General features: G+C 36.5%; 1 protein-coding gene across 2 annotated transcripts in view; it reads right to left on the bottom strand.

Annotated features, from left to right (window-relative positions):
• The window catches only part of LOC128639835 (microsomal triglyceride transfer protein), a 95,815-nt gene that overhangs the window by 21,734 nt on the left and 54,611 nt on the right, over nucleotides 1–19,470 (bottom strand). For both annotated transcript variants that reach the window (XR_008399265.1, XM_053692033.1), the window contains exons 12-16: nucleotides 19,068–19,282; nucleotides 17,031–17,128; nucleotides 12,060–12,181; nucleotides 11,746–11,973; nucleotides 10,902–11,026 (exon numbers count right to left, since the gene is read on the bottom strand). Coding sequence is in view for 1 of the 2 variants with exons in the window: in XM_053692033.1 (XP_053548008.1) it covers nucleotides 10,902–11,026; nucleotides 11,746–11,973; nucleotides 12,060–12,181; nucleotides 17,031–17,128; nucleotides 19,068–19,282 (788 nt within the window). In the remaining variant the exon portion in view is untranslated. The remainder of the gene's footprint in view (nucleotides 1–10,901; nucleotides 11,027–11,745; nucleotides 11,974–12,059; nucleotides 12,182–17,030; nucleotides 17,129–19,067; nucleotides 19,283–19,470) is intronic.

Genomic DNA, 19,470 nt, shown 5'->3' with positions numbered 1-19,470 from the left:
TTGTAAGAAAGAGATCATATTTTAATATGATATAAAAACATTCTGAGTTTTAATAAACGAAAACCAGAACATACCGATTTACAAGTCTGGTTGGTTTCCTGGTTAGTAAGTGAATTATAATTTGGAATACCAAGATAATTCATCATATAAAATAACAATAATTTCTGACATATTGAAAATTCAAACACTGAGAGGGAAATTATGAGAATAAATTCTGAGCTCCAACAGCTCCCTCTAGTGGTGAACAATAAAAACTGCTAAGTGAATTAGGGTGGATTCATTCTCATAAAAACATTAAAAGAATGCAGTTAATTTTCACAAAAACTATAACTAAAATGTATTTTCTTTATTTGGTGAAAATTAGAAGAAAATTAAAAAAAAATACAAAGGGACACTAAACCCAATGTTTTTTCTTTTATGATTCAGATAGAGCAGCAATTTTAAACAACTTTCTATTTTACTCTGGTTTATCAATTTTTCTTCATTCTCTTGCAATCTTTATTTAAATAGCAGAAATGTGATGCTTAGGAGCCGGACGATTTTTGGTTGAGAACCTGGGTTATGCTTGCGTATTGGTGACTAAATATTTGCTACCAATAAGCAAGCGCTATCCATGGTGCTGAACCTAAAGTGGGCTGGCTGCTAAGATTTACATTCCTGCTTTTTAAATAAAGATAGCAAGAGAATGAAGAAAAATTGATAATACAAGTCAATTAGAAAGTTGCTTCAAATTTCATGAAAGAAAAAAATTTGGGTTTAGTATCCCTTTAAGAGACTGTGAAAATTCAATTTTGATGCAATTAAAAAAAAAAAAAAAATCAATTTTACTTCTAATTATTAAATTGACTTAATTCTCTTGGTATCCTTTGTTAGCCACTTTGATGCTCATGACAAATCATTGTCATCATGCGCATCGCAGCCTGTGTATGCGTGAAGAGCTGTTCTCGTCATGTAGGGGAATCGCTGATCAGAAGCTGTTTACCGCAATCCCCTGCACTACAGGCCGGGGCTTATAAGCGGCCTAGTGGGCGGCACTCCCAAGCCTTTATTGAGAGTGCAGGTGACATCACTTATGGGTAGAGTCACAGTAGCTGCAAAGTTATTCAACCCTCTCGATCGCAGATCCCTTAGCAAATAAATCAAGACCCCCTCATTTGAAAGAGAATCGCTTACTCTTAAAATGCACAACCCCCCCCCCTTTTTTTTTGTTAAAACAAACACAAGAAGGGTTTAACTAGGGGCGGTCTCTTTAGGGACAAATAATAAAAAAAATTAAAATGTTTAGAGACTCCCAATACAGTTTAGTAAGTGTAGCTGGGTGATCCCCTAGCATGAAAAATATATTTTTATTCCTATTCTGGTGCAAATGGAGCCTCTTGTTTTTATTACAACCCTAAAAGCCTGAATGGGCCCCTCTTTAAATGTAGATGCCCTTAATAACAATGTAGTAAACTTATGCTATTTACTAAAAGCTTAACCAAAATATACATTTGTTTTACATTTTTTTATTGCAGCCTCCTCACGTAAAATGAAATCTAAACCTAATAATGTAATCTACTGAATCTGCTGGGCCTGCTGGAAAATATATAGTGTGGGTCTTCTTTTATGGTTCAGATAGAACAGACATTTTTAATCAATATACTTCTATTATCAACTTAGCATTGTTCACTTGTATCCTCTATTGAAGGAGCAGTAATGCACTACTGGGAGCTAGCTGAACACATTAGTAAGCCAATGACAATAGACATATATGTACAGTCACAAATCCGCAGCTAGTTCCCAACTCTTCAGCCTACCTAGGTATCCTTTTCAGCAAAGGATACAAAAAAAAACTAAGCAAATTGCATAATAGAAGTAAATTGGAAAGTTGTTTAAAATTGTTCTATTTGAGACGCTGGGAGGAAGAGGAGGAGTCTGGAGTAAGAAAGTGTGCTCCAGGCTACCATTCCCTGTAGCTTGTTTCTAGGCGTTTTTTTTTCACGCCTGGCTATCCCCTACGGGAAGCCCTGCTACAGCACAGAAAAAGATCATCCGTCCTGTGCCACCCCGGCAGCGCAAGATTTCACCTGCGTTAAACAAGACCTGACCCACCAAGAGCTTACTTTGTGTGGCAGACTACGTTTGTAAGCTCCGTGCCTGGTGGAAGTCATAGGAAAATTTGAAGGTGGGCCTCCCACTCGCAACTTTGCCACTCGAGTGGGGCAAGCAGCCCAGAGACTTTACATACAAGGACAGCCTCAATACAGTGGTGAGCACCCGCAACTTACCCAACCCAGTCATCGGAACTGTAACCGTTACAGAGGGTTCCCTGACGTAAGGGCGTCCGGCCGGAGTGGCACCGGCAACCAAGACGAGGCTCTGCAGGATTAGCTGCTCTCCCCACCCACCGGTGCTGCGAGTGAGGATTCAGCAGCGCAAGTCCCGGACCACCCGGGCCCCTGCGAGAGGCAACCAGAAGGAGATTCCACCCCTATCAGCAACGGCAGGTCTACCCCACCGATGCTGCGAGGCAGATCCTGTAAGACAAGGCGCTGATCTAGGGCGTAAAGAAACAGCAAAACCCTCGGGAACCAAGACGAATAAAACTTATGCCGGGAACAGTATCTAACAGTAAACTACGGCCAAAGGAACCACACCGGCTGTTAACTGAGACACAGAGCCGTACGGCGAAGACGGGTAAGTGCAGGATGGCTCCCACCCTGCTCACACACGCTAGATGCCGGGAAGGGAAGAGGGGACTGGCTAGCAGTTTAACTCGAGGGCTGGAACTTTGTATTAAAATGAGCAACTGAACTCTGGCTCAAGTTTGTCGTTTGACTGAGTCCTGAAGGGGGAAGGAGTGGGGCAAGAATTAATAAGGATAAAAACCCAAGATCTGAATTACTGCCTCATCCCCTTAAAAGGGAAGGGAAAGAGAAAAAAGAAAGAAAAGAAAACATAAGTGACATAACTTTGCTTTAATACCCCCCAGCGAATCATCGATACTAGACTTTATCTAGTCCATGAACACTTACCTGGGTTTTCTTTTCTTTTCTCATTTTTTTTTTTTGTAATAGCTCCCCTCTCTTGCTACCAGAGACACTGAAAAGCACTGCAGGGCTATAAGCTTGGGAGCTAGCTGGTGAATTGTACAAAAGCTGGCTCAGATGCTAATCTATTATTTTACATAATAATTGTACTATGTGTATGGGTTGAGTTTAAGATCCTATGTACCCAAGTGAATATGTTTCCCGTGGAATACAGGAATACATGGGACACGGTTTTTGTTTTGCTTGTTGTTGTTTTCTTTTTCTTTTTTTTTTTTTGGTTCTGCAGAATAATTGATGGTCTTAACAAGTCCTATTGAAACCTATAAAACCTGGTTAATAACACTACTGCTGGGCAAACTGAAGGGTTAACAATGCTTATTCTTGCCTTAATAATGTGAGAAGGAAAAATAAAAAGAGGAAAAAATCAGTTGGCTCTTTTTACTATTGAACTATCAAACGGTACAATTGTGGAAAGGCAGGGTTAGAATCAAAGGCATTTGATTTCATATAGGTATAGGCATAATACACTGCCCCAGGGAACAAGTTAGAGTTAAATTAGCTCATTTCCCTATAGCCATTTTTTTTTGAGAGCACCAAGTGATCCAACCTGTGGGTCATATGCTTCAGAGGGGGATCTATGAGATGAACTAGAGTTAGGCAACTGTTTAAAGGTTAAAGTCTAGGACTTAATAAAGGTACTGAAGTAATCCAGAGCAATTCTAAGGTATTTAAGAATTTCCTCTACCATACTGCTTTCTTATTAATCTTTTGGCCTATTAGGAGATAGTGTTTACCATTAAATCAATAGTGATATCGGCAGGCAGGTACAATGCTTTAAGCCCTGGATCTAGCACTATGATATGAACATAGATTGGATTATCTATTAAATAAGGGAGGAGCGGGGGGGCAGGGGAGAAAGTAGGGGGAAGGAGAGGGGAAGAAAGAAAATAAATTTAATGGCATAATCTTGATCTGATAGGAGCTCATCCTCTGCTGTTGGCTTAATAGCAAGTGTACCATAGGAAAATATCCAGTCTAGATTTGGGTCAAAAGTGCTGATAGCCTTGTGTCCCTGTTTTTTGGCGCTAGAATATAGTCTGCACACGGGTGTATCGTGGTTTCAAAACCTAAAGGTCATTAACTAGTATCACCTTATTACAATTCACTTAACTATACTCTTGAAGAGGCACAGTGGTTCTTGCTCTCTTCTCTTACTTATCACTTCTGTGGCAATTCACTTACTAGACAGACACTTCCCTCTTGCACCTCACTCCCCAGGCACCTCTTTTTTTTTTTTTTTTTCTCGCTCTCTCACTTAGCACGTCCTTCACACTAGGGCACGCCCTAAACCACTAACACACTTAGTTTTTACTTCACACAACCTCTTTCACATTTTTTAGTTGTGCATGGATAAATATATCACCTCACCATCACTCACGGGGAAAAATATTTCGGGCATGGCTGCCAAAAAAGTACCGTAGGAACAAAGCTCCCCCAGGGACGCCGGTAGACACACTTATAGAATCAACGCCCTCGAAGACTCCAAATCTAACGATTTCAAATGAATCAACAAACCTTGTCGCAAGTATATTAGAAGCCATTTCTCCAAAATTTGACTTACTAAAAACTGAAATTAGACAGGATATCTCTCTACTGACCTTAGAGGTCAGACAATTCTCGAAAAGAATCCAAGAAGCAGAACAGAGAATCTCAAATTTAGAGGATGCGTCAAATGGTTATTTTACAAAGATTGAAGATCACTATTCTGAGATTCTGAAATTAAAAGCTAAAGTAGAAGATTTAGAAAACAGATCAAGGAGGAATAACCTCAGAATTATTGGCCTTCCAGAATCAGTCAAGCAGGATGAGCTCATGCAGATTATGACACACACCCTACCACAATTGTTAAAAATCCCCCCAGCACAAACGCTTATTGCAATTGAAAGAGTTCACAGACTGGGGAGGGCTCCCGAATCCTCATCTAACCTAGCCAGACCCAGACCAATCATTGCAAAGTTCCTGAACTATCAGGACAAAATGATGTTTCTTCAATCCTACCGAAAACATCAACCCATTTTTTACAATGGGAATAAAATTTTGTTATTTCAAGATTTTTCCATAGAAACCTCCACAAAGAGGAGGGAACTCTCCTCAGTTTGCGGTAGGATGTTGAAAATGGGCTGGCAAGCCATGGTTATTTTCCCAGCTAAACTTAAACTTACACATGATGGTCAAACGTTTTTTTTTTTACTCAGCAGCTGATGCTGAAAAAAAGATAGTTGAACATGGGGATAACTGTTAAAATTAATGTAAGGAACAGGGACTGCACCAAATCTATTTTGATGGTAAACGGACGTTTTGGTTGTGTTTTTTTTTTTATTATTTTCTTTTTTGCTCCTCCCTCCCCCCCCCCGCCACGGACCCCAGATGGCATAGGAATACAAAAGGCTCTTTTATCCCCTTAGAGATATATGAACAACCTTAGGATTAAAGATATTAAAATCACCTCATGGAATATTGGCGGGATCACATCACCTATCAAACGGAAAATAATTTTGACACACTTGCAGAAAACTAAGTCCTTTATAGCACTACTCCAGGAAACACACCTTAACGCAGAAGAATCACTTAAACTGAAAGCAACCTGGGTGGCAGAAAGTATTTTTGCACCCTCAGTAAATAGGAGCAAGGGAGTTGCAATCTTGATAAGGAAGGAACTGAGATATGAAAAACTAGACACAGTGATTGATCCAGATAGCAGATTTATAATTATAAAGTTGAAAATTATAAACTCAATATTCACTATATGTAATCTCTATGCACCAAATATAATTGAGTATGGGTTTTGGGACACTCTTCAAGCAAAAATTCTGCAAATAGCGGAAGGTCACATAGTTAGAGCAGGGGACTTCAACATGACCCCTCATGCTCCAATAGATAGATTCAGACATGGAGTGAAGCAGAAGATAAATAAAAAGGACAAACTGGAAAATAAACTATTCAAATCCATTACGCGAAACCTGGCAGTCAGAGACATTTGGAGGGTTCAAAACCCAGATAGTAGAAATTATACATGTTGCTCTAAAACATCTAAATCCCTATCAAGAATTGATCTTATGCTAATTAATGACAGCCTGTATCATAGGGGGGCCAAAGCACATATACCCGAAATTTTATTATCAGACCACGCACCAATTACTTTAAACATCCCAGCCTCAAAGATTGGCACTAAAAGACATGCGTTTTACTATCCCAAATATCTTGACAAAAACGCAAAATTCAGAGAGTGGCTCGAGGAAAGGTGGGGGGATTATTATCGGAACAACAAAGACTCAGTGGCTAGCCCTCTGATCCTGTGGGAAACAGCAAAAGCGGTATTGAGGGGGGATATAATTGCGTATATGGCAAATATAAAAAAAAAACTCACCGAAGGGAAAGACAAGTAACTGACACGGTAATCAATGCTTACAACAAGTACATAAACACACCCTCCAACGAGAACTGGAGAAAATACATTAAAGCTAAAGAAGAAAGGGATACTCTCTTACTTCTTAATGCAACACAAGCAGATCTAAGATATCAATCCAACTTCTACAAATTCGGTAATAAATCGGGCAAATTGCTGGCCAAACTGCTAAAGAATTCAAGATCTTCAAAAACAGTGGAAACTATACAAATTAATAATACATTGCTCACCTCGCCAGAGGAAATATCTGAATCTTTTTTTTCATACTATAAAGCAATTTATGCGGCGAATCCAGTAAACATAGATATAAAGGAGAGTTTCTGGAAAGATATCTCCCCCACGAAAATATCCTCCGAATTTAAACTGGGATTGAATGCCCCGATAACAGAGCTGGAAGTAAGCCAAGCAATACAAAGCTTGAAAAAAGACAAAGCGCCGGGTCCCGATTCATATCCAAATGAATTTTATAAAAGTCTAGGTAAAGCGATCACTCCACAGTTGACCACTCTTTTTAACTATCTCTTTCAACAGAATAACCAAATACCTCCCAGTTTTTTAGCATCTCATACCATACTAATACCCAAAGCTGATAAAGATCCACAGTGCAGAGAGTCGTATAGACCTATTGCATTATTGAACACGGACTACAAAATATTCGCTTCAATTTTGGCAAAGAGAATGCAAAAAGGCTTAGGGGAAGTAATTCATAAAAATCAGGTTGGGTTCCTTGCAAAAAGGAGCTCATCATCTATAATCAAACAACTTCTTTTATCCATTGACTATTTTAAGAATAGTGAAAGGAAGCTAATGGAAAGCTTACCTGACGCAGCGATTATAGCGATCGACGCTGAGAAGGCGTTTGATCGAATTAGCCACGATCATATCCTTACCACATTGAAACAATTTGGATTTCAAGATAAATTTCTGAACCTAGTAAATAACTTGTGCAAACAGGCAACATCAAAATTAGTCATGCACGGGCAAGAGTCACAGAGCATATCTTTAGAGCAGGGTACAAGACAGGGCTGCCCGCTTTCTCCCCTGCTATTTGATTTGGCGATTGAACCCCTAGCTATAAAAATCACAAACCACATTGAAGGCATTAGGATCAATAAACACAAATTAAAAGTGTCTCTATATGCAGACGACCTGCTGGTTTACGCCTCCAATACCTCCCTGAATATTCCAATAATTCTCAACATAATTGAACAATTTGGCCAATTCGCAGGGTATAAAATGAATAAACAAAAAACTGAAATACTATGGTTAAGGAAGAAAGATACGTCATATTTAAATAACCCATTTAAGACGGTTCTGAAATCGCTTAGATATTTGGGGATTCTTGTCTCTGCAGATCCCCGGGAATGGTACTCCTTAAATGTTACACCAATCTTTGCACGTGCCTTTTCACTTATGAGAGATTGGCAGAATGTACCTCTCTCCCTCTCTGGGCGTGTTGCTTTATATAAAATGGTAATCTTGCCAAAAATATCATACATTCTCCAAAACCTTCCACTTTTTATAAAATCGCAAGACATTAAGAAATTTAATATGGCACTCCGGAAATTCATATGGCAATCAAGGAAACCCAGAGTTGCCCTGCAAAGATTATATCTGGCAAGGCAATTTGCTGGGTTGGCTTTGCCAAATTTGTATCTCTATAATTTGGTTTTCTTGGGTAGCACTGCGGCAGATTGGGTGGCAGAAGCTGACTACTTTACAGATAACGAGCTAGAGAATAGCTTAATTTTCCCTCTAAAGCCGCTGTCGCTCTTACATACACCGCTCCACTTAGTGCCCAAACTAGTGAGAAAATTTAAAACTATACATGTAATAATTCAGGCATGGAAAAAGATAGGCACAATACTGGGAATAAATACCAACATTCCCAGGTATCAAACCTTTATAGGCAATATTGAATTCCAAGAAGGATCCCAAGCTTTGCACTTGAGAAAGTGGCAGGAGCAGGGGCTTAGGCAGGTTGCACAGCTTCACCATGCAGAATCAGGAACTATTAAATCTTTCCAAGAACTGAAAGTAGAATTTAATCTTAGTAATCAAGATTTCTTTGCCTACCTTCAGGCTAGGCACTACACTTTACTGCTGCGTGCGCAATATGATTGGAAATGGACATGGGGGAGACTGGAGACATGGCCGGCCCTGATCAAGGCTGGTCGTGCCTCCATCTCTCCATGGTATACCCTTCTGAACTCGCAGAGGGGTAACAGTAATGTTGAAAAACTAGCCCAAAAATGGTCAGATTATCTGTCTATGAATATAGACAAAGATACACATATCGTGAGATCCTTCACGCTATTACGTAATACCACGATATCTGAAACTTGGAGAGAGTCCCATACAAAGCTCATATATCAGATTTATTACACACCAGATAAAGCATTTAGGTGGAATAATGTTGATTTTAGGAATTGTCCAAAATGTAGTTTACTAGCGGCTGACTTACTGCACATGGTGTGGCTGTGTCCGAAAATAGAACAATTCTGGCACAAATTAGAGTTCTGGCTAGTGAAAGTGGTAAAAATTAAACCCCTCAAACTTACGCCGTCAAATATAATTTTTCTGTCCAATAATAAGGAGGATTTTAGAGATGCCAAGATATTAAATCTAGTAGTTCTTGCCGCAAGGAATATGATTTTTAAAAAATGGAAAACAAGATTTATACCGACAGTGAACAAAGTTAAAAACTATCTCAAAAAGCAATATAAGGTAGAACAACTGGCCACAGACCTAAACTCAGAAGGCGAGATTGTAACATTTTTTAGCAAGTGGTCAAAATTTATTAAAAGCTTCTCGCCAACAGAAATAGAGGTCATGATAAACCCATTTCAAAACTCCGAAATAGTTATTTTGGGCATTTGGTAGAGTGGGCCTGGAGTGAGGGGGGAGGGGAGGAATAGGCTTAGCAAGGCGGGGGTTGTGTCTCCCTCTTCGATATTCATTTTTTTTTTTTTGTTTGTTATTTTTTGATTAAGTTGGAACTAAGATGCTGCGAAACCCCTTAAGCACCTTATATACTAGAACATATGCCAAGAAATTATGCTATGTAACTATTCCAGCTGTTTCAAGAATAGACTCACGTAGCATTTACAATAGATAATATTACTTTGAAGTATTACGATGTGCATTGAGTTGTTTATTGTTTATGTATGAGATTATGGGTTACTATCTCAGATGTTGGATGTTGATATTGTCTATATGCTCATATTGATTAGGATAAAATTAAGGTGCTGCGAAACTCCTTAAACACCTAACACATTAAATTATATGCTAAGAAACTATGCCATGTAATCAACTTAGCTGTTCTAGAATAGACCCACTCAGCATATATAGCAGATAATATTATAAGGAAATAGTATATTATGTACGGAGTTATTTATTGTTTATGTATCAAATTTTGGAATATTATTGTATTGGTTGGACGACAATGTTGTTAAAAAAGGGGAAAAAAAAACAATAAAAATTATATTTAAAAAAAAAAATTGTTCTATTTGAATCATGAAAGAAAAAAATTTGTGTTTCATGTTCCTTTAATAAAGCAGCATAAAAATATAAAAATCAGCTTAGCACAGGGGTGTGAAAAATGCTAAGCAACAAAAGAGTTAGAGAGTAAACTTAGGCAAGTTTAGGAGAATGAATGTTTCTTGGTGACAATGTTTGTAGTAAAGTTATACATTGTCACAAAGCACTGATAATCCGCCCAAAAAAAAAATAGATGCTGAGGAGACTGAGTTAAATGCACATAGGACAAAGTAAATTGCAATTAGTAGTCCAGTATTTCTGGGTGGAGAGAGGAACAAGCACAATGTTTATATATATTTTACATTTTTGTGTATTTCAAAACACTATCAAAGAACAAGTAAAAAATATGTCATTCTGAGATACGCTGCCCCTAGGCAGATGCCTACTTTGTCTAATGTAAAACCCAGCCTTGATAAAAGACAAAAAGGTGTCAAAATATTGTTTTTTTTGTCCATTTAAAACCTCCATCTGCGCTTTCTGCAGTTATAAAGAGGTGATTTCATTTCATACTAGTTGTAAAAGAAATTTACTGTTACACAATAAAATAGATTTACTTTTCTCAGTTACAAAAAAGGTTTTATAATTACAACACAACTGTACATATGTTTCAGAAAAATATCTTCTTTGAATTTCTTACGTATATAAATATTTTATCTCAAGTGAAATAAAGACAAAAAAAATCAGTGACTATTTTCAAACTAATAAAAGATAATAGCTGTGTAAGGGTTTTATGATCTAAGGGGAGTTACAGTAACACTATTTATTGCACAATATTTTGGAGAGAAAAAAGGGCTGATAATGAGGCACTGCTGACACTGCACATCTGTGACCATGAATCTAAACTTTTCAGACATCTGATATCATACTTAGTATTGATGCTGGTTTTGGACTCCTGCTCCCAAATGCTGACATCAATATTGGCCAAGATCTCTAATCCGAGCCCACCCTGATATTCTATAAAGGCTTGTAACCCGGACTGCATTGGCAACCACTGCAAAAAAGCAACAACAAAAAAATACATTCAATGATACAATTAAAGTGCCAGTTAATTTACCATTTGCTTGTAGTTGTATTTCTACAGTGAATTTAGTTAAGAGTTGTACCAGGTACGGAGCTTATTGCCATAAACAAGAGGAACAAATGCCACCCCCTCTAGATTTTGGACTAGAGATTAGAATTAAATCTCATGAGTACTAGCTTCATCACATTGCATTTTAAGAGTGATTAAAAACCTTGTAATGATTGAACAGGAACATACTATATCTAAAGGGTATGTGATTGGGGTGTCATTTAGCAAAGTGCCTCCCAGGGCTGGATTGGCCTACCAAGATACCAGGAGATTTCCCGGTGGGCTGCAGCAGCTAGGGCTGGAAAGCTACAATTTAAAGGGGTGATTAATGGTTGCAGTTGGGTTGTAGGGTTGCTATATAACCTCAATCTAACATTTTTATTTAATACAAAGTAATTTAATTCTGAAAATATTGAGTAAGAAGTGTTCCAGTAATCCCCTTTGAGAACAATGCGGCATGTGCATTCTACCCACTCAACAGAAAATAGGGCTGGTCGTTATATTTTTCCAGGGCTGCTTTTTATTCCCAATCCAGCCCTGGTACCTCCTCATGCCAGGTTTGGGCTGTGCATATCTATTGGGTACCAGCATTTCTTAGTCAGTGTTTGAGGAGGGAGGCTGGAGAGATTCCCCCACCTTACCTGAAGATGGTCGATAAGAAGAACATTTCCTTTCACTACACTAGTAGGCTCCCCGCTGCTCGCAAACACTTTAGACATTAAATCCATGTATCCTTTGAAAAATACAACTGGGCGTAACTGTACATCAAACAAGATGGCCGACATCCCAACTGAGGCGTCTACATCACTTTCCTCTTCAGCTGCACCATCTCCTATCAAGGACTCCAGACCTTGAGATTCTACAGAAACCTTAAGGATTAAACAGTATATATGTTTATGGCCTAAATATTCCCTAAAACATAGCTAATAAATAATAATAATAATACAAAACAAACCTGCATTGCTCTGATATGTTGATTGTGATGATGTAAACTTATATCAGATGTACTCATCTTCATTAGACCTGACTCAGAGAACAAAAGTTCCAGGCCGAAAGAGGATAAAGTATCACTTGTAGCTGCAACACACAAAGGTGACAGCTCATAGCATCAATTCCAAATTGTAAGATGTTTGTATAGGAATTTAATAACAGTAAAATTAAAGGGACATTAAACCCAAAACTTTTCTGTCATGACTCAGATAGATAATAAAATTTTAAACAAATTTCTAATTTACTTCTATTATATCATTTGTTTCATTCTCTTTGTATCATTTGTTGAAGGAGCAGCAATGCACTACTGGTTTCTATCTGAACACATGGGTTAGCCAATGACAATCGGTATATATATATATATATATATATATATATATATATATGCAGCCACCAATCAGCAGCTAGAACCTAGGTTATTTGCTGCTCCTGAGTTTACCTAGATAAACCTTTCAGCAAAGGATAACAAGAGAAGGAAGCAAATTAAATAATAGAAGTAAATTGGAAAGTTGTTTAAAATTGTATTATCTATCTGAATCATCAAAGAAAATGTTTGGGTTTCATGTCCCTTTAAGCATCAGAATGAATACAGCAGAATAACTTCCAACTAGAAACCAAGAACAGATTAAACCAAGAGACCACAACAGGGTGGATTTGAGTTAAATCAGGTTTTCATTTTTAGAATAATAACTTTTCAGATTAGGTTTCCAGTTATATCAGACCATTACTGAGTTGGTTATATATCATTAGCTATGCTTAGGTAGATCATTTAAATGAATGAAATTATTGGGAGGGGAACTATCTCCAATTTAATATGCTAATCATTTATATTTGATCAACTTTTCAGCTGTACTTTATTGGAAGGAGAAAAATAATGATTACCTTAAAGAGACAGTATACCCTCATTTTCATATAACTGCATGTAATAGACACTACTATAAAGAATAAGATGCACAGATACTGATATAAAAATCCAGTATAAAACTGTTTAAAAACTTATTTAGAAGCTCTCAGTTTAGCTCTGTTGAAAAGGTAGTTGGAAAGCCCACTGCAAGTGGCAAATAAGACCCCCCCCCCCTTCTTTTGCATATGAAAAGACCCTTTACACAAACAGGAACAAGCCGGAGCAGGTATACTTCAGTATTCTCATAAAACTTTGGGGCTTGGTTAGGAGTCTGAAAATCAGAGCAATGTTATTTAAAAATAAGCAAAACTATACATTTATTTTAAAAAACAAACTTTATGGGCTTTATAAATAGATCATCTACAAAACATTTATGCAAAGAAAAAATGAATGTATAATGTCCCTTTAATAATAACAATTTAAATAGTTTTATTTAAAGGGATATTAAACCCAAATGTTTTCTTTTATGAGTCAGAGCAGCAATTGTAAGCAACTTTCTAATCTACTCCTATTATCATTTTTTCTTCATTCTCTTTCTATCCAGTCAGTCAATTTTTGGTTCAGGACCCTGGATAGCGCTTGCTTATTGATGGGTATATTTGTCCACCAATAAGCAAGCGCAACCCAGGTTCTGAACCAAAAATGGGCCAGATCCTATGCTTTACATTCCTGCTTTTTAAAATAAAGATAGCAAGAGAACAAAGAAAAATTGATAATAGGAGTCAATTAGAAGGTATCTTAATATTGCGGGCTCTATTTGAATCATTAATGAAAACATTGGGTTTAGTATCCCTTTAACTAAAACAATAATATTATATTTTATTTTAATGCTTGCCCCTCTCTCTTCACACTTAGGTCCTTGTCCAACTCTATTCAGTGAGAATCTTGAAACTTAGTATGGACTGATTCTGTGTACATAGATTTGCATGGGACCAATGGCATTAAAGGGACAGTAAAGTCAAAATTAAACTTTCATGATTCAGAAAGAACATGCCATTTTTAACAATTTTCCAATTTACCTCTCATCTTATTTCCGTTGTTCTCTTGGTATCTATTGTTGAAAAGTATACAGAGGTAGGCGCAGAAGAAATGCACTACTGTGAGCTAGCTGCTTGTCACTGTCTTACCAAATGTGTTCAGCTAGACCCCAGTAAAGCATTGCTCTCCTTCAAAAACACAAAAGTATATATATATATATATATATATATATATATATATATATATATATATATATATATATATATATATATATATATATATATATATATATATATAGGTTTATATCAAATCTGCATTTATTGTTAATGAATACCCCTTGGTACTTATCAAGGTTAAATTAAAATATTAGGTAAAATATGGTGGCATGATTATACAATAAAAATAGAACATATATAAATATATCAAATTCAGACACCGGTGTATAGACTATGCAATATTAATACTAATTATCTAAAACTGATACAATTGGTTCATCACATTTATACAATATTATAGGTGATCAGGCTTGTGTACAATACCACCAATATAATGCGATCTAAAGGGCTGGTGGATTTATCTGATATCAGTCTTATTACGGTTTCTATGTTTGGGCTATTTGACAATAGATGTTGATAACTGGTTATCGCTGTATTAGCGTAGTGATAAATTCAAATATGTCCCAAGTTGAAACACGTCTGACTTACGTGGATCTTCAGCCTATGGGGCCAGATTAGTACCTTAGGCGGATAAGGAATAACCGCTATCCTCGATGTAGGTTCAGGAGTCGTTTCAACAGTGCACTGTTGTCAGGATGTCCTCTTTTCCTGTCGGTGGGTTTGATGATTTACCGGTTGCCTTATCTGATCCTAGGATTTTTATCCGTTGGGTTGACAGGATTCGGTCTTTGTTTTCTTCCTTTGTCAGAAATAAATCCTCCACATATACAGGGTGAGCATATATTTGCACACTTCGTATCTCAGGTAAACAGTCTTCTCTCCTTCTGTTAGACCAGCTACCAGCTGGTGTGGTTTTCAGGGTCTACGCGTTTCGGCTTACAGCCTTTATCAAGACTTTGATAAACATCTATTATCAAATAGCCCAAACATAGACACCGTAATAAGACTGGTATCAGATAAATCCACCAGCCCTTTAGATCGGATTATATTGGCGGTATTGTACACACAAGCCTGATCACCTATAATATTGTATAAATGTGATGAACCAATTGTATCAGTTTTAGATAATTAGTATTAATATTGCATAGTCTAGACACCAGTGTCTGAATTTTATATATGTTCTATTTTTTATTGTATAATCATGCCACCATATTTTACCTAATATTTTAATTTAACCTTGATAAGTACCAAGGGGTATTCATTAACAATAAATGCAGATTTGATATAAACGTATATATATACTTTTGTGTTTTTTAAAGGATTTTAGCTGCATGGTATAAGAACACATTTTATTTGGAGTGCGTATTTATATATTTTCCACCAATTGAACTTAGGAACAGCATTTTTTTGCGCCACCTATTTTATATAGTATTTTAAACCGTTTTGGGGAAATTTGTTTTAAGATGTGCTAGTTTCCTAATCTGATTTTGACAGATATATAAACTTTTTTACCCTATTGCTCTCCTTCAACAAAGGATACCAAGAAAATGAAGCAAATTTGATAACAGAATTAAATCTGAAAATGGTATGCTCTGTCTAAAATTCAAAGTAGCATGTTATTTCTGCAGACACAAATTCACAGTTTACCTCAGTTCATTCTCATAGAAAGGAACTCAGTTTTAACAAAATACACAAGAGAAAGAGGTAAGTTTTTAATTGTACACTGTGGGTCCAATCTTGTAGATCATATTTAAAGGGACAGTAAAGTCATAATTAGACATTCAATTATTAGACAGAACATACAATTTTAAACAACTTTCCAATTTACTTTTATTATTAAATGTGCTTCCTTCTCTTGTTATCCTTTGCTGAAAGGTTTATCTAGGTAAGCTCAGGAGCAGCAAAGAACCTAGGTTCGAGCTGCTAATTGGTGGCTGCATATATATATATACACCGATTATCATTGGCTTACCCATGTGTTCAGTCAGCAACCAGTAGTGCATTGATGCTCCTTCAACAAATGATACCAAGAGAATGAAGCACATTTGATAATAGAATTAATCTGGAAAGTTGTTTAAAATTGTATGTTCTACCTAAATCATGGAAAAAAAACATTGAGTTTCATGTCCCTTTAATTATACAAACAAGAAGAAAAGATATTGACAGTTGTGACGTGAGAGAGAGAGCGAGAGAGAGAGAGATGATAGAGATAGAGATAGAAAGGAGAGAGAGAGAGAGAGAGAGAGAGAGAGAGAGAGAGAGAGAGAGAGAGAGAGATGATAGAGATTGAAAGAGAGAGATAGAAAGAGAGAGAGAGATAGAGATAATAGAGAGAGAGAGAGAGAGAGAGAGAAAGAGAGAGAGAGAGAGATAGAGAGAGATAGAGAGAGATAGAGATGATAGAGAGAGAGAGAGAGAGAGAGAGAGATGATAGAGATAGAGAGAGATAGAGAGAGATAGAGATGATAGAGAGAGAGAGAGAGAGAGATAGAGATGATAGAGAGAGAGAGATGATAGAGAGAGAGAGAGAGAGAGAGAGAGATGATAGAGATAGAAAGAGAGAGAGAGATGATAGAGAGAGAGAGAGAGAGAGATAGAGATAGAAAGAGAGAGGGAGAGAGATAGAGATAGAGAGAGAGAGATAGAGATGATAGAGAGAGAGAGAGAGAGAGAGAGAGAGATGATAGAGAGAGATAGATAGATAGAGAGAGAGAGAGAGAGAGAGAGAGAGAGAGAGAGAGAGAGAGAGATAGTGAGAGAGAGAGAGATAGAGAGAGAGAGAGAGAGAGAGAGAGAGAGAGAGAGAGAGAGAGAGAGAGAGAGAGAGAGAGAGAGAGATGATAGAGATAGAGAGATAGAGACAGAAATGCATAAAACATTAACGTTCTCTATAAAGGATAACTTTCTATTCAAACATTATTAAATCAAAGACCATTACCAGCGAGAGGTCCAAAGAAGGTGGTGGATTTGCCCAGTCTTGAAAGTATGTCATAATTGTGTAACAATGTTTCATTCAGAAGCTTCTTTCCTATCTTCCTATAAAGATAAAAAAAAAAAAGTTGATTTCTTGCCGACATGGACACCAAATTTTCTTTCTTTTCTCCCTTGGATTTCTTTGGATATATTTTCTTTGTAATAAAAAAATAACAGCAAGAACATGAAACTAAAATAATGTTGCATTCATTCTCTGATAAACCTTTGTTACTGTGATATTTCAGCATCTTCTATAAGTGACCAGGACCTAACTTGAAACATCTTTGCTGTGTGATGCCTTTAAAAATACCTTCAATATCTAAAGCACAAAATCATTAGCAGAAAAAACTATTATCTTTGCCAGTGAGGGAAATGTCATTAAAGAGACACTTAAAGGGTCACTGAACCCAAATTTTTTCTTTCGTGGTTCAGATAGAGCATGCAATTTTAAGCAACTTTCTAATTTATTCCTATTATCAAATGTTCTTCATTCTCTTGGTATGTTTATTTGAAAAGCAAGAATGTAAGTTTAGATGCCGGCCCGTTTTTGGTGAACAAACTGGGTTGTCCTTGCTGATTGGACAGCACCAATAAACAAGTGCTGTCCATTGTTCTGAACCAAAAATTTGCTGGCTCCTTAGCTTAGATGCCTTCTTTTTCAAATAAAGATAGCAAGAGAAGGAAGAAAAATTGATAATAGGAGTAAATTAGAAAGTTGATTAAAATTGCATGCTCCATCTAAATCATGAAAGAAAAAAAATTGGGTTCAGTGTGCCTTTAAGTCAAAATTAAACTTTCAAGATTCAGAAAGAGCATGCAAATATCAAATGTTCGTAATATTTTTATATGCTTACTTTCCGAGGCACCAGCTCATACTGAGCATGTGCAAGAGTTCACATTATATACATTTGGTGATTGGCTGATGACTGTCAAATAATACATGAGACAGGGAAAATTGAAGTAATTTAATTTGTCAGAAAAAAAACTACTTTTCATTTGAAATTAAGACAACGGCCCGAAGCAAAAAAATCAGAAATTACATTTTTTCTTTGAGGATTATATTGCAATGTTTGTGTATCTCCTTTGAGATTAAAGGGACATTAAACCCAAAAATTTTCTTTCGTGATTCAGATAGTACATACAATTTTAAACAACTTTCCAATTTACTTCTGTTATCTAATTTGCTTCATTTTCTTGGTATCTTTTGCTGAAAAGCATATCTAGATAGGCTCAGTAGCTGCAGATTGGTAGCTGCATATAGATGCCTCATGTGATTGGCTCACTTATGTGCATTGCTATTTCTTCAACAAAGGATTTCTAAAGAATGAAGCTAATTAGATAATAGAAATAAAATGGAATGTTGTTTAAAATTGTATCCTCTATTTGAATCATGAAAAAAGTTTGGGTTTAATGTCCCTTTAAATTTGCTTTTCTAAAATTCTTTAAGGGACCTCACAATACTGACTAGACCAGAACAGAAAGCATTATATCATCAGGCTCTCAGTGTTACTGCATTGTCTTTTTATTATGTATTTGCTGGTTATACAATTCTACTGTATTTAAAGGGACATGAAACCCAAAAAATGTCTAATGATTTATATAGAACATACAATTTGAAACATCTTTCCAATTTACTTCTATTATTTAGTTTGCTTCATTCTCTTGGTAACCTTTGTTAAAAAAAAAAAACATACTTATGTAGGTTCAGGTGCAGGGAGCTAACTGCTGATTGGTAGTTGCACTTATATACCTCACATCATTGGCTTCTGCTGCTCCTGCTATAAAGGATACCAAGAGAATGGAGCAAAATTGGTAATAGAAGTAAATTGGAAAGTTGCTGAAAATTGCATTCTCTAGCAGAATGATGAAAGTAAAATATTTGGGTTTTATGTCCCTTTAATGGTCCTTTATATCTGACAGCAGTTAAATCCTAACCCAGAACAAATATTTTTACAAGTGGAACAAGAAGAAATCAGAGTTCTGTGACAAGTTTTAGAATTACTTTATTGTCTGCTTGGAGCTCAGTCTGTCCTGCACTTTGGAAAGCAATAACTTAGATGCTTCTTTATCCATCGTATTCAGGTTCGATAATATATTTATAAGATCTGTCCCCAAAGAATCTGCAGCCAGGAGCATCTCTGCAGCCATCAAACGACTTGTTTTATCATATTTCTGCTCTGCCTGATGGAAAATTATTCTCAGAGTTTCCTTCACGTCCTATAGTCAAAATATAAATAGAAACAGCCTTCACAAAAGTATTGCCACAAATGTCCAGCTACTGTAAATATTATGTATTATAATCATTTTATGGTAAAACATGAATATTGTTTTAATGTATCTTATACTATAAGAAACGTTTATTTCTGCTATAATTAGGAAGAATTAAAGGGACAGTCTATTCCAGA

The sequence above is a fragment of the Bombina bombina genome, chromosome 9 (genome assembly GCF_027579735.1).
Source record: "Bombina bombina isolate aBomBom1 chromosome 9, aBomBom1.pri, whole genome shotgun sequence".
NCBI lineage: Eukaryota > Metazoa > Chordata > Amphibia > Anura > Bombinatoridae > Bombina > Bombina bombina.
This window is presented reverse-complemented; position numbering and strand designations above follow the sequence as displayed.